The sequence below is a fragment of the Bactrocera oleae genome, chromosome 5 (genome assembly GCF_042242935.1).
Source record: "Bactrocera oleae isolate idBacOlea1 chromosome 5, idBacOlea1, whole genome shotgun sequence".
Classification (NCBI taxonomy): Eukaryota; Metazoa; Arthropoda; class Insecta; order Diptera; family Tephritidae; genus Bactrocera; species Bactrocera oleae.
This window is the reverse complement of record NC_091539.1, coordinates 66459626-66485064: the sequence shown is the minus strand read 5'-3', so window position 1 is coordinate 66485064 and position 25439 is coordinate 66459626. Positions and strand designations below refer to the sequence as shown.

Here is a 25439-nt window from a genome sequence, read left to right as displayed (position 1 = left end):
TTCCGTGTTCACACAATACAACTCAACTAGTTGCACAACTGCTTGGTTGTCTTAGACTGTTTCTTAGAAGACACTTTTGGCATATTCAATTTCTAATTTTCTTCAAATAAATATGTCGCTGAAACTGACAGCTTTATTTGAATTTCAAGGAAACCTTAAAACTTTCGGAGTCATAAATATTGTTATGGGCCAATACTTATATCGGCTGTAAGTTGGGATCTCGACTGTAAAAAAGTGGTTATTACTGAAAATGGATTTTAATATAATTCTTAAATGAAAACATCCACAGGAAAATTATTTAGACGTATTGAGCACCGAATATAATTAGAAAAACGCATATACAACCTCCTTAAAACACTCTCTCTCAGATGGAAAGAAACTCCTGGCACATACAATAGTTCTGCTCGGCATCATCTTTTTCTGGCTCATATAAAAATAAGCATTTCAACTTCACACTGCACAAAACTTGCGCACTTTGAGCAAAATGTTGCGTAGTGTAAACCCGAGATAAGTTTTTGCACGAGTACGTACTACTTATGGTACATAACATATACCTACTTGTACATATATGAAGTCTGTATCGCATGAAATTAATTACGCCAAAGTTTTTCCTTTTCATTTTCGAAACTTTGGTTCCCCTTTTGTAAATATCCCTACTCTCTGTGCATGGTAAAAGTCATTTGCAGATATCAGTAGACATATACATACTTATATAGATACTGGTATGTATTATATTTGCTTCTCTAGGTTCAACAATTAATCAAACTGGACCGCAGGGAAATAATACGAGCGCATAGCAAATGGCTTTGTATCACTTAACTATGCTTCTCTATTAAAATGTAACAGAAATAATTAAAGTAGAAGCCACTTCTTTGTTCATGGGGGGTAATAAGAGTGGATAACTTAGTTTATGGTTGCAAAAAACTGATAAACAGCATGCATACCGACACCAATTGTCGGTGAGGTATTAATTATCGGATATATTATAATAAAAAGTGCTTTGTTTAAAATAGAGTAACGGAACTATGGTTGTCTTTTGATCCGTTTATAGAAATGTTATAGTTGAAGGAATACATGAATATGGTAAAAACAAGAAAAAACGTTAACTTCGGTTGCACCAAAGCTATAATACCCTTCACAGATACAAAGGTCCTTTACAATAACTTGATTCAGATCTAATTTCGTGAATCGGCTATAAAAAATAAAATTTTTTTCCATGCAGGCACTTTACTCCGATCGTTCAGTTTATATGATAGCTATATGACATAGTTATCCGATCTAAACAATTTCTTCGTAGATTATATTCTTGCCTTAAAAAATAACTCATGCCAAATTTCGTGAAGATACCTCGTCAAATGAATGAGTTTTCCATACAAGCACTTGATTCCGATCGTTCAGTTTGTATGGGAGCTATATGCTATAGTCATCCGATCAAAACCATTTCTTTGGAAATTACATTGGCACCTTAGAAAACAACTATAGTGGTCCGAAAAATGAGCAGCTTCTTAGTGAGGAAAGAACAGTTGCAAAATTTCAGGTCGACAGCTTAAAAACTGAGGGACTAGTTTGCATATATACAGACGGACAGACGGACATGGCTAAATCAACTCAGCTCATCATGCTGATCAATTATTATAACCTAAGATTCTTGTGTCAAAAAAGTTCTTGAAGGATATCGTCAACCACTGCTCACGAAGAACCATTTCGGACCAAATTCAAATAATATACTGTTACCTATAGAATTTAATACTTGTGGTGTTGCCACGCATTTTCTTAAGTAAAAATGTAGTAATAGTAATACTCTAATAACTGTGGATTTAAATTCAATTAAAACATAAATGCTCAAAACATCGCACTGAAAGTATAATGTCCAAAGAAATAACATGCCAAAAGCATGCTAAATACTTAAATTGAAAATCAAAGAACATTTCAGAGGTTTCATCTGCCGTTTGACTTTAAAACCTTCTTCACTCTGTGAATTAATTCAATTCTCCGCGCCAAGGCAAAGCAAAACTTTAAAAACATGAAAAGTAAGCAAGACAACGTTTGAGCATTTCTTTGCGCCTGGTAGAACCCGCTTGATATGAGATACGCGCCACCACTTTAAGTTGAACTTGCTACCTCCTCTGCCCTATCTGTGACTTGCTACAATTTGTGTTTGTGTACATATGTATGTATGGCTTTTATGTTTTATGCTCAAATGTGTGTTTAATCGAATGCGCGACTAATTATGCGCTTGCGGTCGACGTGATCTCGCGGCCGGCAGCGGTGAAGCTCAAGTTCACCAGTTATACCTGTCGATTGGCTACGCTGAAACACACAAGATGAGACGAGTATTTTTACTGTTGTTGTTCCGCCTGAATAAAGTGGCTGGGTTCAAGTTGACAACAGTCAGGTTAACAACAACAATTTTGCGGTTATAGGCAATGACGTGTGATGCTGTGGCAAGTATAGTTTCGCTTAGTAAAACCTTTTTCTTCTTTTCAACTTGACTTTATAATTATTTATTTGTAGCTTTTTGGTATTTTTCCCTCCGCTAACCACAATTTCTTACTTTTCAATTTCTGTGTGGTCGTTTGTGGTCGGAGCGCTTAACCGCAAACATTTTTTACGGATATTTGTAGCGCATTCCGATCGGCGGCAGTCGCACCGATTGCTCCTGTTACAAGCATGCAGGCGCGGCACAGCTCAAACCGCTCTCGTTGTGTTGCACTAAATTAGTTTTTGTTTGCAGTTTCACTGGCCAAGCGCTTTCTCATCTGTCCGTCCGTGATACGAGTATCTCGCCACTCGATCTGTCACCGCGGCAGGCCGGTTTCTGCTGGCGTCTCTTTGTGCGCCCGAATAGTTTGTCACTTATGTTCTTTTCATGTTTAGTCTTTCACATGCATTCTTGTCTCCACTTTTGTTTTTAGTGTGCTTTTGATGCGTTTTTAATTGGCGGAGAGAATGTGTGGTGCAAACTGCCAGCAGCCGACAACAAATGATGAGCGGCGACAATTGAGCCCAAGCGCATCGTTGCAACTCGCGCCCATTTCGCGCCGGCTGGCTGCCTATCTTCTGGTTGACCGCAGCCGCCTTTGTGGTTGCTGCGTTGCGCGCGCCGCTGTGACGATGCGCTTCCGTCTGGCTGGCATTGTGTCTGTCTGACTGCCTGCCTGTATGTCCACTGCCAATGCAATGTTTAATTTCGTGAAATTGCGCTTGACTTGGCGCGCCATACGCGGCAGCTGTCAGCTGTTGAGCCGCTGATTGTTCGCGCGCCTTCACCTTCACCTCCGCCCATGCGCCAAGCGGTTGTCTAACTGGCAGAACAAGTGTTTTTATGTGTAGTTTGCTCGAGATGATTTTTTGCTGTTGTTGTCTCTTTTGTTTTACGTTTTTTGTATATTTTTAGTGTTATTATTGTTTTGCGGCCGCCGTTGTTTTGGGGCTTCCTAGGCGCTTTCGAGCAAGTCGCGCGCCCAGCGCGGTAAGTGGTGTGTGTATACCGGGTGTGTGAAGGTATGACGGCAGGCTGCCTGTTAAGCGTCACATTTACCCCACCTCCACCACCGCATGCTTGATGGTCCGTGGCACTTGTATGATTTTTAGTATGATGTGTGTGGCTAGTGTGGTTGTTGTTGCCATTTTGCTCTTGCCTTTAGTTACTATGGTTTCTGGAGTTGTTGCTGTTATTGCTGCATTTACAGCTACTGCGATTGACGGCCGGGCAGGCAGTTACTCAGTCAGCAGCTGATATGCGCGAGTCTCATTACACGGCGCTGTCGCCTGCCTGCGCTCGCCTGCCACCACGTGCTGCAGTAATATATCGCCTTTGTTGTGGCAGCCGCCGTCGCTGCTGTTGTTTGCTGTTCGCCTGGTATGCAACATGAATTATCATAATCATTTTACTGCGGTAGTAACCAGTCATCTGGTGGTCTGGTGGTGGGGCGCATGCCCTCTGTATGTGCATGCACTTGTTGTTGCTGCTCTGCTTCTCTCACATTGCATACATTTAGTTATTGTTTTTGTTTTCGGCGCGGTTTGAAACGCTTACTTGTGTGTGACTTTTGATTTTTTGCCCTTCTCCTGGAAACCATTTCAAGCTCACTTTTGATAATGAAACAAGTAAAAATGTCTCCAAAACAACTGCTGGAGAAATACATGGTTTTTGACTGGAATCCAAATAAAAATAAAGAATAAATAAATAAAAATATATATCTACATAGTAAATAAACAAACCGCGCACGAGTCATAACTAATGATACCCCTGTCACAGGATTAAGAAATCTCAGCCACTTAGTTGAGGCAATTTAATTATTACCGCTTGAGCAAGAATTGTGTAATGAAGTTGCCCGACAAATATATCTTACCTAGAAGCTGTATCATATTGTAATTTAGCATTAAATCATTAAAAAGCGTGACGATTATCGGCTTAAATCAATTACTAATTGACAGATTTATCAAACGAATATAATCGGAATCTATTAAATGAATCAAAAGAAAACAAAATGTAAATAAATCAAACAGCATAAGCAGGCAAATGCACCGTTAAGAGCGGTTAAGCGATATTTCTTTATATTTTGTTTGCAGCCACCGTCAATACGAATTCAAAGGGTGCTATGAAATAGCCAGTGCAAAATTAAGTTGGAAAAATAAATTTAGCAGGTAGTAAAATTTACTGAAAACCTGAAATAAACAAAATGCTTGACCGAATGAGTTTCAAATAATCGATAATACACTACTAAAACATTGTCAGTATTTTCGTCGGCCAAATAGAATTTATAAAATCGATATCACAACAATCGATAACATTACAAAAAATCGATTGAAATTCATCATAATGCTGCTATCGTATTCCAGAGGCTCTTTCGATAATAAGGTCAATAAAAATTTGCAAAAACACATAATATATAAAATAGTTAGGAATAAAAGTAACCAAATATACTAAGAGAAATGAGTGAAAATATATAATATTTACATTGAAAATTATTATCATCAAATAAAGTTTTATAAAACAATTTTAAAATATAGAATTGATAATCGATAAATTCGATAACTTACTAAATTGTTGAAAAAATATTAAAACAATAAAAATAAGGATATGTGATCCAACACGTAAGTTCATTAATTTTGGCACTTATTTTCAGCTCTAAAGACCAATTAATGCTAAAATATCAATTTTCATTTAATATATGAATTATGAAAAATCGATCAACAATAAATTATTATATTCAGCAACCGCACTATTTTGGGATACCCTTTATTGAGTGCTATTTTTAATTAATTGAACTAAATGCAGTGTGCGGCAAGAAACGTGCAACTAGTAAGAATGCATTTTTAAATTGTTGTTCTTGGTTCAACTCGTATTTGCATTTATACCCCGAACAGGGTATATTAAGTTTGCCACGAAGTTTATAACACACAGAAGAAAACGTTGGAGACCCTATAAAATATATATGTAAATTATCGGCATGAGGGGCTGAGTCGACTTAGCCATGTCCGTCTGTATATATGCGAACCTAGTCCCTCAGTTTTTGAGATATCTATCTGAAATTTTGCACACGTCCTTTTGTCCCCAAGTAGCTGCTCATTTGTTGGAACCGCCGATATAGGGCCACTATAGCATATAGCTGCTCAACAAACTGAATGATTGGAATCAACTGCTTGTATGGAAAACCTTTTCTGACCGATCCAAATCAAGTTTTTGTAAGAATGCTTTTGTAATTGTGAAGGGTATTATAGTTTTGGTTCAATCGAAGTTAACGTTTTTTCTTTTGCTTAGCCTGAGGGTAAAATTTGTGGATTATAAAAAAAGAAAATTTTTGGGAAAAAAAATTTTTTTTTTAACATCTAGGCGGCCCACTCACTTTTAAAGGAAATTTCGAGTTGAAATTTTCGCACATCGATCAAAATCTTGATTTTTATAGAAGATCTTCTTTTCTTGTTAGTTAACCTTAATTCGCCTTGAAGGTTGTTCATATCAAACAATGTGTGGTTGTATGCAATTCGTTTGCCGCTTACATTTTCAGATTTAGTTATATATATAGTTTCTATAATAAATGCACCTGTGAAGGGTATTACAGCTTCAGTGCAGTCGAAGTTAAGGTTTTTTCTAGTTTTCATTTTATTTAATATTAATTTTTTTTTCTATTCACTCATTTGACATTTGTTACTGCACCGCATTTGCATATTTAGTGGTGCCACCAGCATAGCACCGCACCAACGGTGACCCACCAGCGACGACCGTGCGAATTCCCGGCATTACTCAGTTCGAGCTTTGCTGCTGGGCGAAGCGACAAGTTGCAGTTAGCAACGAAATCGCGTGCAAGAAACTATTTATTACTTACATTTACTTGAATTTGAATTCGCGCACACTCCTATGCGCTGCTATGCGGTCGTATGCATGTGTCACATAAGCAATTTACATTGTAAATATGTAAAGATGTGTATGTGTGTGTGTTGATACGTGATTTCGGTGCATGATTTGACACCAATTTGTTGTTCGAACAACTGATTTGAATTGTTCGAACGCTGCGGCATGCCTGTGACGTGCGGTCATTTGTGGCATTCGAATGCGGCTGCCGGTATGTGTGTATGTATATATTCAGAAATGTAATTGCAAGTGAGTTTTCATATGAAATGCAGTCGGTGTCTGCTTATCGGCACTCGCTGCTGCCTGATTTTAATTAATTATGCGCCATCAATTAATGCACAATTACCGTTGGTATTCTACATTTTACCGTTACATTTAATTTACTTAAGTTTTCTAAAATTGCCTTTACCGCTCGTAATCCATCTCATAATCTTATAAATATCTTAATATGAGTGTATAAAGCCGGCACGTTTAACCACATAATTAATTTTCATTGTCTGCTTGTAATGAGTAAATTGCAAATTAGCGCAATGTCAGCGTTTCGCTCAATCGTGTACATTTCGAATCAGTTTTTAATTGCTATAATTTGGGCAATTTTTCACAGAGAAGAACAAGCCAATTTTCTAGCTTATTGTTTTAGCAATTAATCACTCACTGGCGTTTGGCTATATTTAGAATATTATTTGATTATGAATGAACTGCATACAGTGCTTTTTTAGGTTGGCTAACACTAGTGCACACAATTTTTGGGGCTAATTTGGATTTATTTTGCTTAAAATAAACATAGAAGAGATTGGTAGAGAAAGTCGTTTGTAGCAGCTCGCTTATTATCATATCTTTCATATATTCAAGTTACTGATTCCAATCCAAAATCCAAAAAAATATATTACTACTATAGATGAATACAGATAATGAATGTGACTAGTCAAAATTTTGATTTTTGACTAAATGGCGGCTTCCCAAAAATGATATTCCTTCGAACATTACTTGGCAAATATATCTAAAAAGAACGTGTGTAAATTTCAAGTTAATAGGTCCAGCCCTTTCGGAGAAATTTTGCTCAACGACTCTGAAAACAGCGTTTCGAGAAGAACGCGTTTAAAGTTTTGGGTGCCGATTACACTGAATTTAAAATTATTATATTAGATTTAGATTTATCATGAAAATACAGGCAATATCTCCGCAACTGTTTACCGGCTTCACTTCATTCATTCATTTTCGGAAAATATTTTAAAATATATATACAATCAATATATATTAAGAAAATTCGATTTTTTTAATTCTTAAGTGGATGCATATGAAATCAAATCCGATTTGCTTTAATTTCAGAATTTATAATAAATGTAATCGATGTCTGAAAAAGAATAAAGTCTATTTTAATTTTCTGAAGCAATGCTTTGGATTAGATCTCACTGTCAAGATCAAAAATAGTTCTATAATCAACGGTTTAACTTCTATGAATCAAAAATTGAAAATTTATGTTTTTCAAATATTTTGAACTTTTTTTCGATTTTAATAAAGACTTCGATAGTTTTCTTACTATTAATTGCTCACACCAATCATATGCTTTCGATTAGTCACTTAAGATTTATTAAAATATTTTACCATTATCACACTAAAGATTATTTTGTAATGTTAATACATTCACCTCAAACTTGTTCGGGAAGTTCCGATAATCTCATAAATTTCACTACAGCAGCTATCACTTGAGCTGAAACTCCTCTTTTTTTATTCTGCGAGCTATTTCGTTTATGTATTTCTTTTATATGGTATTTTGCAAGCAATTTCAAAATCTCAAGAAGCTTCAAAAGTGATATGATTGGGGTATTATGATAGAAGTTTTTTTCTGTGCTTTTTTAGAAACGATTCATTCAGTAATAGTAAACAGGGAATAGCTGCTTTGACTAAACTTTTTTGGTTTTAATTATTAATATTAAATTTTATTATGCTTAAGTGGTACTGCTTTCATATCAATAGTATATAAATTGAATTAAAAATAATAAATAAAGTATTATTATAGCTGTTTATTATTTCTATTACAGAATATTTTTCGTAACTGAACTTTAGATCCAACGAGTGGCTTGCACACATCTGGCAACTCTGCCCAGCATTCACGTATTCCTTTTCTCATTTAAATCAACATAAAGCAGCTAAAACTATCAGAGACTACTCAGATCTCGGAAGGTCATTCGTACAATTCCTACTATTATGTAAGACCAATTTACAAAACATAAAAACAAACTCAATATTATATATTTTTATTAATTTTTACATACATACAAAGTGCCGTTTGTTTATAATCGAACGTGCAAATATCTAAGCTAATGCGGGAAAATTACGTGTGCTCAACAAAATAAGATACTTATAACATCTGTACAAACAATAAATTGTTATTTGAAAGGTAGGGCAACTCTAAGTATGTGTATGTATGTACTATGTACATTGGCATAGTATAAGCAGAAAGTGAAAAACAACGCGGGATGAATGTACGTGTTTTTCAGATTTTCAAATTAAGTTTTGAGCAAGTCAATAATTTGTTTGGCACATCCCATAGATACGCTAATCTGTGTAAACTTTTGAAAACACACACACACCCTCGCATTCACATTCACAAGCGCTGTGTTTATTCGAGTGCGATATATATTTGTATATGTGTCTATATGTATGTACCTGTCTAACATTCTGCCACATTCAACTGTCACACGTCAGTTGCGCTTGTCAGCCTACAGTGGCACAGATGTGTATGTGTGTGTGCATGCTAAGTGAGTACATTTGTGCACACTCCCGCCTCATTAGGATTTGTGACAACTTTTAAGCAGCAAATCGTCGTGTATTTTGTCGTGAGAAAAATTAAATTCAGTTGTGTCAATTTTCGTAAGCACATGCACATAACCGCACGCAAATCCATTTATTTACATAAATGTATATACATTAGGGTGGTTAAAAAAACGAATTTTTTTTTATTAGCTTTAGCTTTTTAGTACTTTAAAAATTGGTTGATAGACACCTCTATAAAATGTGGACAAGTGTAAGGTCTTAATTGTAACGGAACTGTTCTACGCCTTACAGCTTTCTAATTTTATTTTTTTATCAACTAATTGAATTAATATTTCGTTTTATGGATTTTGTAGTAAATTGAATGCTCTTCAAAAATGTTGAATACAATTTTTCCGTAAACCCAACCGTTTAACAGATATTTTCGGTTGAAATTTTACTATTTTAAGGCAAATTTGTTGTTTTCTTTTTAATTTTATAACTTAATGAAAGAAGAAATAATTTTAAATTGCACAGCACATAGTCGTATAGGAAATTTACTGATCTATACATACAAACCTACATGTATAATTATTTAAATACGAGTATACCTCTAGGCAGCGCCTAAAATTTTTAAATATTTAATTTTTGAAAAAAAAAAATCTTTAAATATTTATTGTAGTTTATGAGGCTTGGATTTGTTGCGATTGTACTTCGCTCATTTTATTTATTTTTTTAAAATATAATTAATATTCCCGCCTATATATGGTATGTGTTATATATATAGGTATATAGGGACAAAATCTTCATAGCATTCATAAGAAACAAACCAACAATAAGCCAGAATTTGCTTTATAAAAAAGTCGATTTAACCAATTGACTATAAATAGGGAGTTCGTACAAATTACTTACCCACACAAGTCGGATATGTGTATCCAAAACTTTTCTGGTTTGTTGCCTATTCAAGAACTGCCACCTCAGCAGAATTCACCAAATGCTGCTACAACAATAACGACAGGTTTTTGAAGCATTTCATTCTCTCCTATAATCAGATACTTGTGCCTTGCACAGAGCTTAAGTTTAACTAACAGAATCAAGAGATCATTTATACATGATGATTAGTGGGAGAGTACGAATTATGAGTGAAGAATGTTAGATTGTCGATACCCTGAAAACCGATAACAATTAAAAATAAAACTTTCTACCGTTTTCCTTGCTTTAAAATAATATATTTTTAGTTAATTCGACATGCATTTTTGCTGCTTGTATATTTTTTTATATTCCATAAGCTTATTCTTATATTTTAGGAAGTCTGTCTGCATTTTTTTGGGAGTCTTTATTACATATTTTACATAAATCTAAAGGTCTGATCTAAAAAGTTCTTTGAAAACTCAAATGGAGATTTTTTTTCCAGTTTCCACCTCTCTTTGGTCAAGACTAAGGATACTGAAGACGGTTTAATCATATTGCACAGCAATCAAAGTTCAAGTTTTAGTATAGGGAACAAAAACGATACTATACTATAATCCAAAGCCAAAGTTCGCATTCCCCTGTAGTCGTTTTTAAATTTATAATTATTATTCGTGGTCCACGAGTGGTAAGGTCCACCCTAACCTACATAAGTATTTATGTCCATTAATTTGCCTGCAACAATTTTCTACAAGCAACAAAAATTTTACATATATTCAAATGACTACTTATTTATACATTTGCATACATATTTATCTGCTTATTCTTACATGCAATTGTGTTTTGTTATTGTAAATTTTACTATACCATAAATGTTTTACATTTCTCAGTTTTAATTTTAATTTAAATACTTGATTTGTGTTTATGATTTTGACAGCGCAAATTGGTGACCTTCATTTCAAATGTTGCAACATATACAATTTATTTTTGTTTATTTAAAAAATACAATTTTTATGGTCGAATTATTGAGATTAAAAATAAAATATTGCAATTCATACAATGTTGATATTTTTGAAATATATATGTGCATAAATAAACATAAATATTTTGAACAAATTTTGACAGTTTTTATGATCATTAACGATCTTTTTATATATATTAAATATTATTATAAAAAATAATTTAATTAATATTTTTTTCATATTTGCATTCTATTTATGATGTAATGAGTAAATGTTGAATAGTAAAAAATATAAATATTATTATAATAATAAAGATAATTTTTCGAAAAACTTAGTGCAAGTTCATCAAATTTTGACCTCTTAATCTTATATATTAAAACCAATGAAATTATCTATTGTAATTAAATAAGTAAGTGTTTAACCAATGTAGGTAATAGATTTATTGTGCTAGCACTTAATAATTGATATTAATTATATAATTATAATTAATGTAATACAATTTCAAGCATACACGACGGGGGCGTATGAGTAACTTTTGTCGTGCAATTTATTCTAGTATTAAAGTTCCAAATATTCTTAACTAATTTTTATGAGAAACATTTTATACGAATATAGTAATACGAATATATTAATATTTATTTGGCAAATTTATCTTTAAGTTTAATCGCCATATTTTAAATAGCCGCCAAGTGTATTTACGAACAGAAAAGCTTTTACCATGAAAAAATAGAACAACGAATTTGCTTGAAATTTTGTTTTTCCAATGGAATCTAAACTACAGAATTGTGGAAAATATGGCAGAAAGGATTTGGGGAATCTACTATATCACGAAGAAAAGTATTTGAGTGTTACAAAGCATTCAGAAAAGGCTGTGAAATCACTGAAAGCTTGCCTCCTGTGAGTCGTCCATCCGCCATTGTTCACCGCGATTAAAACATAGAAAAAGCTAATATCGCTTCTGGATCGGCCAAACACATTTTGGTTAATGTTTTGGGTATGAAGCCTGTTAATGCTTGACTCATACCAAAAGACCTGAATGTTTTGCAAAAACGAATGGCGCTCCAGAAATTAACCGACACCAGAAAACCAAAATTCTTTGACGGCACTGAAGGTCACCTTAGTCGAGGCTTATAACAAGTGTATGGAACATTCGTCCAAGATTTGTCATTCATTTATTGGCTCAGGAACCTATTTTGAAGATGATAATAAAGCTTTTCGGCAGTTTGATTGTCTGATGGTGTAATAATATCCTATAGCTCACTCAAGTAACTATCTCGATTTACTTAATGTTCCACTCTTCGAGTAATCTAAATCAATTTCAAGTGTATTGAAATATATTCTAAAACACCTTCTCGGAGTCTCGACGCAAGCTCTTTAGGCACTTTTTTTCAAACTTTTTTTTTACAAAAAATTTAAATCTCCTTTTGGTTACTAAACCCACTAGAATTTTTTATCATCACTCTCTTTATGAGGCCATAACGCTTGTTTCACCTTTGATTTATTTCTTAAGAGAGTTAAGAAAATGTTGCCTACATTTAAGCGCGACGGCACGACAGCTCAAGAGAGAAGCATCAGTGCTTATAATATTAAAAGCTGATATAAAAAATCGATTCTCGTTTATACCCGCTTTAAGGTTAATACGATATTTACTCCAAATATAAATACAATTTAACAGCACATAAAAAACTTCATAAAATCAATAGCATGTGCATAAGCAGCCTTTATTAACAGATCGCTTGCCTACCACAATAAGTGGTATGCAACAGTTACGAACGATAGTGAGCAGCTCCAAATCACATAAGCAGCTCGGCTAATATGAGAGAGTGGTAGAGTGAAGAGAATACACAAAATTATTATCTGCCGCTACTGTGATTCGGCTAAAAATAACGAAATCCCTCAAAACTTGGTCGTGCCACACTTAAGCGCTGGGACCGACAATGGCGCCCGCGTGTGCCCAATGAAGCGTTAAACGATTCCAACACATTGCTCTGCAACAACAGCTATTACTACAACAAATACTTGCACAAACATTGTTATGAAATTTTTCAAACGAAATTATTTTTAGTTATAAAATTGTGCCAACACTGTATAAGGATAAGGAGAGGGATGTGACGGACAAGTGGAAAGTAGAATGCTTGCAGAAGCACAATATTAATATTTTCGCTTAAATATGTGAGCTTAGTATAAAAGATACTATAGTATGTATGCATATATAGATCTGTCAAGCAAAGGGATGGCCAAAGGATAGTGACACTTTCTAACACATATACCGTTTAAAATGCATAACGGCATGACATTTACGAGAGCACGGGTATATCTGTGAAGTTTACATGCCATAAGCGCAACGTGTCACGTGGTGCGAACAGCTCTGCGCCCTATCCAAGCCAGCTGAGCTTAAGGTTGTCGGCGCTCGAGGTCAGCGCTGACAGTTTTCACTTGAATTGATAACGATTCAATGCTTTTATAATAATTCTTACTTATATCTACATACCTATGTGTATAGTTCAAGGGTCCACTGCGCTGCCTTAACTGTAATTCTAAAATGCAAATAAATTAATAATAAATTTAAGTTTCGCTCATAACTCCTAGAAATGAAATTGAAATTGAAGTGGTTGTTTGAAAAGGCTTTTATGTTGTAACATTTTACATACTCAACGTCTGCTTTTGATTCCATCAATATGTATTCAGTCTCTTTTCCTGCTTGCAGGAGACAAGTGTATTTGACAGAACAAGACTGCTGCTGCTGACATATCCAAAACTTCATATTTCAAAAACTTGACAATGAATTTCTGTTGCTGCAACTTCGCGAGCTTCAGTTTTCAGCCGTCACAAACAGTTACTTTTTGTTGAAGTTCTCTTGTACAAATTTTATCACGAGTTTATACAGCCGTTAGCACTTGAAAAATTTCAATTTTCTATAACATTGTTTACTCAAGATTTGCAAATTTATGAAGTATATACAGCAGTGTGGTGAAAAATAAAATACCACAAAAAGTAATCTGGATTTGTAAGAAATGTTGAAAAACACTATTGAATAGAAGAATATTTATAATATGACTAAGACTAAATTTACTCTAGGATTCAAATAAAGTGTAAATTTTACCATAGTAGAGAAGTTATCGATTTGAATTCAGTACAATTAATATGTTATAACTCGAGAATAAAAAAAACTAACTGTAAAACTTCAATAATAATAGAAAACTAAACCATATTATCCTTACATATATCATATATGATGTCACGAACCAATGTTTTTCTGTCAAAAGCACTGAAATAAAGTAAACGAACGAAATTGTCTAAAAACCACTTCATTCGATTTATGCCAGTTGGGTGTTCGATTCGTTACACTCTAAGGTCTGGCAGGTCGAAGACAACTAAACAAATACAAGTTTTTATATTTGCTTAAGTTTTTAATTTAATTACGAATATTACCAATATCGAACAATTCTTAAAGCCATATAAATTAGTCATTAGAAAAAAAAGGTATCTAAAATAAAATTGAAATTGTTGAGAAAGTACGAGTGAATATGTAATAATAACTCTTGTCACCTCGATAAACCATGCCCTAAATTTATCTTAATTATAGTTATAGCAAAAATCGTTTTTTTTCTTACAGGTGGCTGTAAGATTATGTTGAGCAATACTAAAGTATTAAGTATACTGTCAAAAATAAATAAAATGGTTCCGTTTAGACTAAAACTATAAAATTTGGAGAGGTTTTTTTCGATTTTACTATAAATTTTTTTTTTTAATTTTAAGTCAGTAAAATGCATACTTCGCAAGATGACGTCAACATACAATTACTTGTTATTTTTACAATGCTGGGTATCAGCCTGAAAGTATGCTACATGTTTCTACTTAACTGTAAATGCATAAACATTGCAGTTTTCGCTTCTTTAGCAACTCCGGAAGCGGAAATGACAGAGAACTTGCCGCATACAATTGCTGTTGTTTTTTCGTGTCTCTTTAGCTGGCAAAATACAATGGAAAATAGTATGAAAAATATAAAAGTGCTTGTAGTTGAATATATTTAAAGCTTGTATAGAAATATACACATAGTCAGTCATACAATTTACATTAAGTTACCATAGGCACACAAATCCCAGAGCGGGCTTTCTATTTTACGATTGTCTAATGTTAAAAAAATGTAAAAGGAAGGAGCTTTTAAAGACTGCTCACTTAGCTTATAACTAGACATATACTTTAAAGGAATCTAATAGATGGGTTCACTGACATTTCGTATAAGTATTTTCAGCAACGAAAATTTAATAAGCGAATTGTATTATAAAAACAGTCAAGTACATTGTTCTACTAAAGTGGATATTACTTTTGGTAATTTTCCAGTTTTAATTTTAACATGCTTGCACCAGATGTTGCACAAAAATTGTGATTTCATTAAATATATTCCCGCTAAAAATTCAGCGCGCTAAAAAATCTAATAATAGTCAATGAAGAACATAAAATAATGGTAAATAAAAAAAAATACTATACAAAAAAATATATATTTGTATATATTTATATATCATAGTATGCAAAATGACTGAGATCTTTACTCATTTAGTCAATGAGCCAGAAGCTGGCATATACATATATATATGTACATATAAAAACACATATATTGATATGTATGAAAACACCTAAAATGTTTATTTTACTTAGTTGAAATCTGTGTTTTCATTTCTCGAGCAATATATGTGAATAAATACAATTTGGTTACAAGTCCATCTATCTATTTAAAAACCAATAATAATCTCCGCAAAAATTCGCATAAGCCCAAAACAAAAAAGACTTCACTCGAGCGTCAGAAACACGCTCCGCTGCAGTGATAGATCGATGCTGCCAAAAACGTACTCGCACTTACACATGTACATTTGTTTCATAACAAAAAGAGAGCGGTGAAAATCACCACAAGACATGAACATGGAAAATATTGTATGAAATCGCAGCGAAAATTGATTGATATGTACAAATAAAGACATGACTCACAAAAATAGCACGCATAAACATATACATATATATACATACAGTTGCCAGCAATTAATTTTATTAGAAATACAAGAAAATCTTTGTGCAATGTTAAATGGCAAAGAAAATCAAGGTGCATATCAACCATAAATATTTATGTATTATTGTAGTATATAAAATGCAAGCCTAAAAATCAAAATGTTTAGATATCTGTTGAAAATGTTTATATTATATAAATATTTTTCAAACAAATAAAAACAGTAAACATTTTTATTTATAAACCAGTGGATTGACATGCTACTTCAATAGCTTGAAAATTTTTTAATATTAAATCGATTTTTTTCTTGGTTGAAATGTTCATAGATTTTCTAGGGCATGGACATATTTAGAACTGATCGAAACCTAAAAGTCCTTCATTTTGAAGAGCAATATTGAGGTTAGGGCAGGTCTCAAATGAACGAGAGACTTGGAATGTTTATTTGGGACAAGAATTTCTGTAGCCCTCAAAAGAAAACTCTTAATCTAGCTATATAAAAATTTCTTCAAGGCACAAAAACTGTCGGAACTTCTGAAAACCCGTTTAGTAATCTAATGTCTATGCAGTAAACAGGATATGTACTTTCTAGTGAATGAATAACCGTAGAGACATGCAAATTTTACAAAAAAAATTTCGACCTTCGTAAATCTATAAAAACTCATCCATTTTAAATTGATGAGCGGTATAATTCTAGCACGTAGAGTAGCTATGTCTCTATATTCGTTCTAAAGGCTTTGAAAGTATTTTTTGGAAATCTCGAAACTAATGATCCTGCTGAAATGCTCACTTATCTGTAGGGAAAGATGATAATACGGTTCATAAATGTCAACAATTATATTTTTGAATACCCAAGTGTGCTTCGTTTTTAGGTAACGGTGCCTAGTAAAGCTGTCGGCAGTGAAGTGATGCAGAAACATCTGGACACTTTTTATTCGTTTGCCCAGCCTTTTCTAGACTCAGGTTGAAACGTAAGGGATGTAACAGCTTCCGTGAGGAATTTTTTCCATTAGCCTTTCCCACAACTGTCGAGTCTAAGTAACCGGAATGGACCCGGATTTTTATCCGGCCAAGCACTGTTAACTCTACACCATTCCTCGAAATTACTTGATGAATTTTTTCTGCCGCCACTACAATAACAACTGCAATCGATATTAACCGTTCAAACAAATTTTTCATACGCTCAATGCGCTTTGTCGATACGCCTCTCTTGTATTTCTACTTCTTGATTTATACCTTTGAGTATGAGTTTTTGCTTCACAAAGGAGGGAGCGCAAAACCTGACCTAACATAACCTTATATTTGTAGTTTGTTAACTCTTCTGTTTTCTTATGCCTCAAATCTTTGCTATTGACTGCTTAAAATATAACCTTAATTTATAAGCGCAAAAAGTTTAAATTGGAAACTAAAAGGCCCCCGGAGGTTAACGCATTAATTTAATGCTTTGAGACCTCTGTGTGTCTACTTTATTCACACACTTTCTTTATTAAACTTTTTTGTATAATTTGTCTCCTGTGACTTGCAGTCAGTCACTCGTTGTTAGTATGCTTCATTTAGATAGATATATTTGTATTTAAGTGTGTGTGTGTGTCTGAGTGTAGACAACGCTGAAGGTCACATCAGTCTATTGCAAATTATAAATTTAATGTGATTATGCAAATGTAGGATAATGTGCAAGAATCGCGATGCAAATGAGAGAAAAAAACGCTGAGCAGGGATTGGTTGGACAGCTTGTCAGTAATTTATGGACACTTGTGGTCAAGAGTGACATTTGAAGGATAAAAAAAATGTATATAAAAATTTGCATTTTTAGACTCTTTCTTTAAAAAACATATATATGTACAAGTATATGTATTTAAGTCATTAGAAATTATTTAGGCGCAATTTTAAATGGATAAAGAATTTGAAAAAAAGTATTTTTTTTACTTTAAAATCTGGCATGTCTATTTTTTTGTACCCAAAAACATATTTTTTATAACGATTAGATTGAAATCACACAGTAAAGAATAATGCAAATTCTTCATCTTAACTATTCTCTCAACACATTACTAACACACCTATGCGATTGAGCATCTTTATAAACCCTACTAATTAATTTTTGTTCTCTTTACTTGCAGCTGTCACAAAAAAAACGCAGTTGAACAACAAGGTGTTGACAGTCCTAAGTAGCGCTTTAGGCGCACTCAACAAGCCGCTCAGCAGCACCGCTACCTAAGATTACGCAACATTTCGGTGTGTTTGCACAGCTTTTCAATAACTTCGGCACAGTTGTTGGCGTCACCGATAGCGCCACTGCCACCGTCGCCGCCGCTGCCGCGTGCTACCAGCTAAGCGGCTGGGCAATGCAAACATGGATCATGCGGTGAAAGCGACACGTGGCCGACCATGGAATACGCTGCGCTTCGAGAACGACGAACTGGAATGCCTCTATCAACGGTACACGCTCAAATTGCAGCGCTTCTCGGTGCTGGGCGTGGTCGCATTGGTGGTGGTGTTGTGCGGTGTCATGGCGGCGCTGTCATTGGCCTACAATAATGCGCCCACCTTTCATGTGAGTCAATAAAATTGCTTTTTTCTACAAATATAGCATGATATATAGCAAAGGTTGGCACAGAAGTGCTGATTTATTAGGAGCTGCATTTCTGACGTTACAGTGGCAGGTAAAAGTAGATGTACAATGTCCTGAAATTCGTTTATTAGTTAAAGTACCTAACCCTCAACTTGGTTGTCTTATGGAATCATAGATCACTGAAGGATGTGCACCAAATGCTGAAATTAGATTTGAAGAAGAAGACCTAAAATATATTTCTCGCATAAAATCTATAGAATATCGGTTCTTCTCCTCTGTTAAATTGTGATGGGGTCTTAGAAACTTTTTACCTTGATTTCCGTATTGCCATTTCAACATTGTGTATTCGAATATATTTAACCGATACTTTAGAACCAAAGATCCTTAGAGATTTTCTTCGGAGTGAAATTATAATACAAAGTAACAAATAATATAAATTATGCAATAAATATTGCAACAACAACAAAAAATAAAAGCCATTGTCCGTACAATGACCTACGCTCGAAAAAGTAATCAAAAAAATTACCAAATTGCGGCGTTTATAAAAACTTAAATTTTAGGCGAAGTTTTAATCGTTTGTGACCTGCCGAAACTCAATTTTTAAACAGATCAAAAAACAGGTAGATTAATATAGCTTATTCGAAAAATTCTGTTTTGAGAAAAACGCGTTTGAATACTCACTGTTAAAGCTGATTGAACTGAGTGGCTACATTTTAGAAGCCTGTAACTCAAAAAATATTGGAAATCTTTTAAAAATTATATTATGGTATTTCTAAAGGTATAAACTATCGAAATAAACAAAAAATAAATTTAAAAAAAAATAGTTTTTCGAAACTGCACACTAGGTGTGACTATTAAGAACATAGACATTGAATTTTATATTTTCCGTCGAACAAAATCTAGCATCATACGAATATTGTTGACTGCCACTGTAAATTGATTTAACGAATATTTTTTTATTTACTTATCTCACACTTACCATCCACAGAACATTTTCAATTCCATTGTGTGCCTGCTTTTTGCAATTATCCTAATTCTACTGCAATGCCGTGTCATTAAGGATCATCACCTGCCAATTCTCTGCTATGGCATACTACTCTTTGCCGCCGCGATTTGCTTCGTTTCGATGCCGACACTGGGCAGTGTTTTTCCTGTGGACACAAAAGAGGTGAGCAAATGTATTAATTAAAATGTAAAAGCAATAGCAATAACATTAATAAATCTGGAAAAAGTCTGGAAAAACCAAAATACAATAATAGATAAGACAAGAAATTTACACAAAGAAAATCTAGCATTAAGTTAATGATGTACCCAAATTGCATATTTTCGAAGAATTATTTTTTATTATTTTTTCATTTTGTATTATATTTCAGAAAGAGTCTGAGGTAATAATTGATGTCCTATTGAATTAAAAGCTTCTGAAACATATGTACATAGTTGCTTTCTATATATGCATATAATATATAATACTCATTGATGCCGTAGAGAGCTTAGTTTGTTATTTACGTTTGCCATCATCGAAAATTCGAGTAAATAATCAAATGCTAAAGTCTGTTTCATATGAATTGTTGCAAGAATTACTCATTTACTATGTAGTGCCGACATTTTGTGCATCGAATTGAAGTGCTCGTTGCGATTATAACTCGTCTTACTTTACTATTAATTAAATATTTTAGATTGTAGTGATGTATGTGTGTGCGTGTAAATAAATATACTTAACATACTCATCAATTAAACTCGAATTGGAGATATTTGCTGCCAATATTTTTTTTTTTTGTGGTCAGCTGCGAGTGGTAATTTTGATGTTACAATGAAAGTATAAACCTCAATAGGTTATCTTTGAATCAGAACCCATTTTCATAAAGCTGTTGTCCATTCGATGCAGTGGCGTAGTTTTAGCTGGATGGAACCAAAATCTGATATATACAATATAATAAAAGCTACCAAGATTAATATACAATACTCGTCGCGGATTACCTCGCTTATGAGAAAACAGAAGCAAATACAACTTCATTCCTATTAAGAAAAAGCTCATAAATACTAGATCCTAGAAGTTAAAGGACAAAGCAATCTTCGATCTAAGTAATGTTAAAACTCATTGTCCACATGGACTCCATTAACGAACGCTTAAACGATTCTTTTATCAATTTAATAACGCACATTTTTCCAAAAGGTCTTTCTATATGTGTTTAGGCCTGAATCGTAGAATATTCTTATTATATATATATCCGATTGATTTTTACAAAATGTATATGATAATTCTCGAAGTAAAAGAGAACTAAGGTATCTTCGTAGCTTTTTACATAGATCATCGGTCCGCACAATTTTTCTAACGTCACAAAATTCGTTCTGACAATAAGAATAACCAATAATCCAAATCAATACACAAAGCATATTCCACAGAAAGTAAAACTGAGTATTCCAGTCGCCAGTCGTATTTTGCCACATCCAGTATCTCACAGTTTCACAAGAATCCCACACTTCTTGAGATCAGTTAGAATAGGGTTAGAAAATTGTGGGAAAAATCGGTTAAACTATTTTTCTAACACGTCTAATTTCTTTTAGTGTAACCTACGAAGTGTTACAAACTCGATACAGCGTCCTCCGAGTTAGTGAACCTCACACAATAAAATTCATCTGTAGTCCGCTACAAGCTCTTGTAAAAGTACTCTTCGTTCAGTCATTCTGTCCATTATTCGGTCATTAGTTATCATTACTAGCTGCCGTTAATGTAAACGTATATATTATATTAGCACACCTACTTATAACACTTTCCCCAACTTATTTCCAGGTCATGGCCGAGGGTGTGTGGCAAATTGTCTTTGTCGTCTTTTTGGCTTATGCCATGATGCCGTTACAAATATGGGAAGCAGTGTGTTTTGGTATTATTTTGCCATCAGTGCATATTAGTTTAACGGTGTACAAAATCATAACGGATTCATTCCGCTATTTGGAATATAATCAGGTGAGAAGAGAAACATGATTTCAATTATTTCTAAGTTTCAAGTGTTTTGGAAATAAATTACGTAAAATAGAAATGCATATATTATATAATTTTATAAATTAAAATCTCAATATTATACATCCCACAACCATCACCCATCTTATTTAATTTAATCTTGTTTTCATTTTGAATATGCCGTAAATTTCACTCATATATTCACAGCTTATTGCCAACATTGTAATGTTTATCGGCGTTAATGTTGCCGGCTTGGTCGTAAATATTATGATGGAACGTGCCCAACGACGTGCATTCCTAGATACACGCAACTGTATTGCCGCCCGCCTGGAAATTCAGGATGAAAATGAGAAATTGGAAAGACTTTTGTTGTCGGTTCTACCTCAGCATGTTGCAATGCAAATGAAAAACGATATACTCTCACCGGTTGCGGGACAATTTCATCGCATATACATACAAAAACATGAGAATGTGAGGTTAGTATACCCCTTTTATACCCTATTGGAAATGAAGCTTATACAATATGAGGCAAGCACAAATATAAGATATCTAAATAGTTATAAATTTACCGTACTAATTCCTCTATTGATATGAGGGTTGCATATTTAATTTAAACATTTGACGAGCTATGGAAAAATTCGAATATTCAAATATCGGATGTTTTCAAATCCGGTTGTCTGAATAATTGTAAAAAAAAAACAATTATTTAACAGTTATCTATAATGTCCAGATTTTATCCATGTGCCAAATTGTTAAAAATTCAAATTTCGGCGCTTTCATTTCTTTACCTTTTCGTAGTGAATTTGACAGCAAAATAATGCTTCTGTGATGTTATGAACGAAATGAGAAGACGGATTTCTTTACAATTACTATGACAATTACCATGACATCCTTGATATTCTCCGTCATAATTCCCATTGAAAATTAAAAAAAAAATAAATAAATTGTTTATTTATTTGCGCACAAAATGAAAAATATAGAGAAAAATAAACTCAAAAATTAAATTAAGATTTCTTTATATTTCCATTAATACCTTTGTGTGATACTAATCAGCATTCTCATGACATTAATGCAATCTAAATTAAATTGAAGGTGAAGGTGAAGGCAAAAGGATCGAAGTCTAGCAAATTACACGGAAATTGATTAGTTCACATACCTATCTTTCGCCAATGAAATTTTGCATTAATTAATTGCATTTTCAATGCTTTTACGTCAGTCAAATTTGTTGGCATATACCCAAACATATATGGTATTGACACATGCAAATATAGAAATCACCAAAAATCGACATTTTGCGTTATGAATTTTATATTTTCAAAAAAAAAATTATTTGACAAGCGGCGAATAATTTACTTATCCACAAAACTAATTGGCATTAGGTTTATTCTGACTTATGTCAATGTTATGTTTGTCGTTTGACATGCAACAGCTGATCCATTTGTTCGCATAACAAAAGTTTTGAATTATGTAGACGTTTTTCAACAAGATGCTGATATCTTTAGAACGGGCTATTGAACATTTCAAACGTCATATTTAAAAACTATAGAACATGTGGGGACTTTGTTTTGACCTAAAATTTGTCTACCTGTCTACTTTGCCGTGCAGACATTTTAGAAATAATGTCTATCAAAACGAACCAGCACGCTAATGATTCACATATTATTCTACAATTTTTTATGGGATATTTTGTTCTGTGATTTTTGTTTCCTCTATTTCGTAGCTAGCTTCTAGATATCTAAATAATGCCAAACTGGTTAGCATTCATAAGATATTTTATTAAGTATTTCAAAAAGTAGTCCAACGGTCTAATAGGGTCTGTCTATTCACGCTTCAGCTTGTGACGCCGTTCGCACATCATCACTGAAGATAAAATTTAAAAAAATACTGTTCAGCTTCCAATGAAGTTTATACTTGTACAAATGTGGGCTAAAATCTTTCATCAACAATTTTCACGCAAAAAACACCTTTTTAGAAGCATAAAAACCTACATCACATCCTGATAAGGAAGTGTACCTTTACCACCACCTAGATACAGCAAAACTGAAATCTAGCAATTAATATAATAAATAATCCTTAAAGAATTAATTTAGTTATTAATTGTAAATACTTTTCTGATTTTCAGTATTCTCTTTGCTGACATTGTCGGTTTCACGGTGTTGTCCTCGCAATGCAGCGCGCAAGAGTTGGTGAGACTGTTAAATGAGCTCTTCGGACGATTCGATCAGCTAGCGCATGTAAGTGAAAAAAGGAATATATATTTTTCTTCTTCTTTTTCAAAATACGTATATTCTTTGAGATATATGGTATATACATACCCATATATACGACCTCACCTTCTTCAAATATATATATAAATATATACTCTCCTTTTCCCCCAAGGATAACCATTGCTTGCGCATTAAAATTCTCGGCGATTGTTATTATTGTGTGTCTGGTTTGCCTGAACCACGCAAGGATCACGCCAAATGCACCGTAGAAATGGGTCTGGATATGATCGATGCCATTGCGTAAGTTGCTAACTTTAAACTTTTAACATAAACTTTTGCAATTCCAACTTGTATTTATTTTTTCCACCTCGCAGCACCGTGGTGGAGGCCACCGATGTGATATTGAATATGCGTGTGGGCATACACACGGGCCGCGTGTTGTGCGGTGTGCTGGGTCTACGCAAATGGCAATTCGATGTGTGGTCCAATGATGTGACAATGGCCAATCATATGGAATCTGGCGGCGAACCCGGTCGTGTGCATGTGACACGCGCCACACTCGACGCTCTGTCGGGTGAATATGAAGTCGAAGCTGGACATGGGGATCAGCGTTCTTCATATTTGCGTGATCACGGCGTGGATACTTACTTCATAGTGCCACCGCCGCACAGACGAAAGGTGAGTGTTTTTTTCTTTTCATTTTCAATATACGCACACATGCACATACTTATGGTATATCTGGAGTCGTGGTTCACTTACTCATACGTTTCGTTGTTTTTGGTTTTTGTTTCACTTTTGTTGCAGCCATTAATGCTAAACACGCTTGGTGTACGCTCGGCCATTGGTAGTCGTCGTAAATTGTCATTTCGTAATGTTTCAAACGTTGTCATGCAGCTATTGCATACGATCAAATTCTCGGAGCCGGTACCGTTCTCCAACATCGCCACCGGATCGTTTCCCTCGTCGGGCGGCAGTGGTACAGGAGCGCGCGGCAGCACGGCCGAAGGCACAGGCGGTGAAAAGAGCACACGAAAGGTAAGTCTGAATTTTGATTGCACTCGAATTTTTGATTTGAAACGTTTATTTCGAATCCCGCTGTAAAATATTTATTTATTGTATATAAGCTTATTTTTTAAAGGAAAGTTATAAATCCGTTATTATTATTATTATTTGAAATGTAAATTTATAAAGCAGTTAATTATAGAGAACTTTTTTTATAAAAATATATATATTTTGATTAAATATTACGAATGTTAAATTATTTAAATAATTTGAACAAGTATTAATTGAATTAGGTGCCCCCACTCGTTTAGCTAAAAGTGTAAAGTTAATTTTTGCATGAAGTGCTGACTCCTAACCGCTTAGCTTTTTATTATTGATTTACCTGTACTCAAACAAATTGGCTAACAATTGCAGACAGTGTTGAAAAGCACTCAATCATTAATGTAACTGTGTTAATTTTTCGTTATATTTTTAGCTATATTCATATGTAACTGATCCAAGCTCACACGACCCTAAATCCGTCAGACCACACTTAAAATACGTTCCACAAGTTCAATAGTTTACATGGTGAAGCATACTTGTATAAGGCGAGCGCATTTTTAAATATTTTTTTGAACACAATTGTAAATAAGCGAGTTTTAGGAATTTGATGTCTTGTTGTTCACAATTTGAATATAATACATAAAATTAACCAATTGTTCAATTAGTCTTAAATTGACA

At 33.8% G+C, this 25439-nt stretch overlaps 1 protein-coding gene across 7 annotated transcripts in view; it reads left to right on the top strand.

Annotated features, from left to right (window-relative positions):
- The window catches only part of rut (adenylate cyclase rutabaga), a 101914-nt gene that overhangs the window by 58017 nt on the left and 18458 nt on the right, over nucleotides 1–25439 (top strand). For 4 of the 7 annotated variants that reach the window (XM_070110082.1, XM_070110081.1, XM_070110084.1 and 1 more), the window contains exons 3-12: nucleotides 8401–8568; nucleotides 18100–18533; nucleotides 19540–19719; nucleotides 19925–19936; nucleotides 21343–21516; nucleotides 21718–21986; nucleotides 23633–23744; nucleotides 23890–24017; nucleotides 24092–24395; nucleotides 24522–24752. In XM_070110082.1, the coding sequence (XP_069966183.1) occupies nucleotides 18333–18533; nucleotides 19540–19719; nucleotides 19925–19936; nucleotides 21343–21516; nucleotides 21718–21986; nucleotides 23633–23744; nucleotides 23890–24017; nucleotides 24092–24395; nucleotides 24522–24752 (1611 nt within the window). In that variant the 5' untranslated portion in view covers nucleotides 8401–8568; nucleotides 18100–18332. The remainder of the gene's footprint in view (nucleotides 1–8400; nucleotides 8569–18099; nucleotides 18534–19539; nucleotides 19720–19924; nucleotides 19937–21342; nucleotides 21517–21717; nucleotides 21987–23632; nucleotides 23745–23889; nucleotides 24018–24091; nucleotides 24396–24521; nucleotides 24753–25439) is intronic. The other 3 variants (XM_070110083.1, XM_070110085.1, XM_070110086.1) reach the window with 1 other exon arrangement.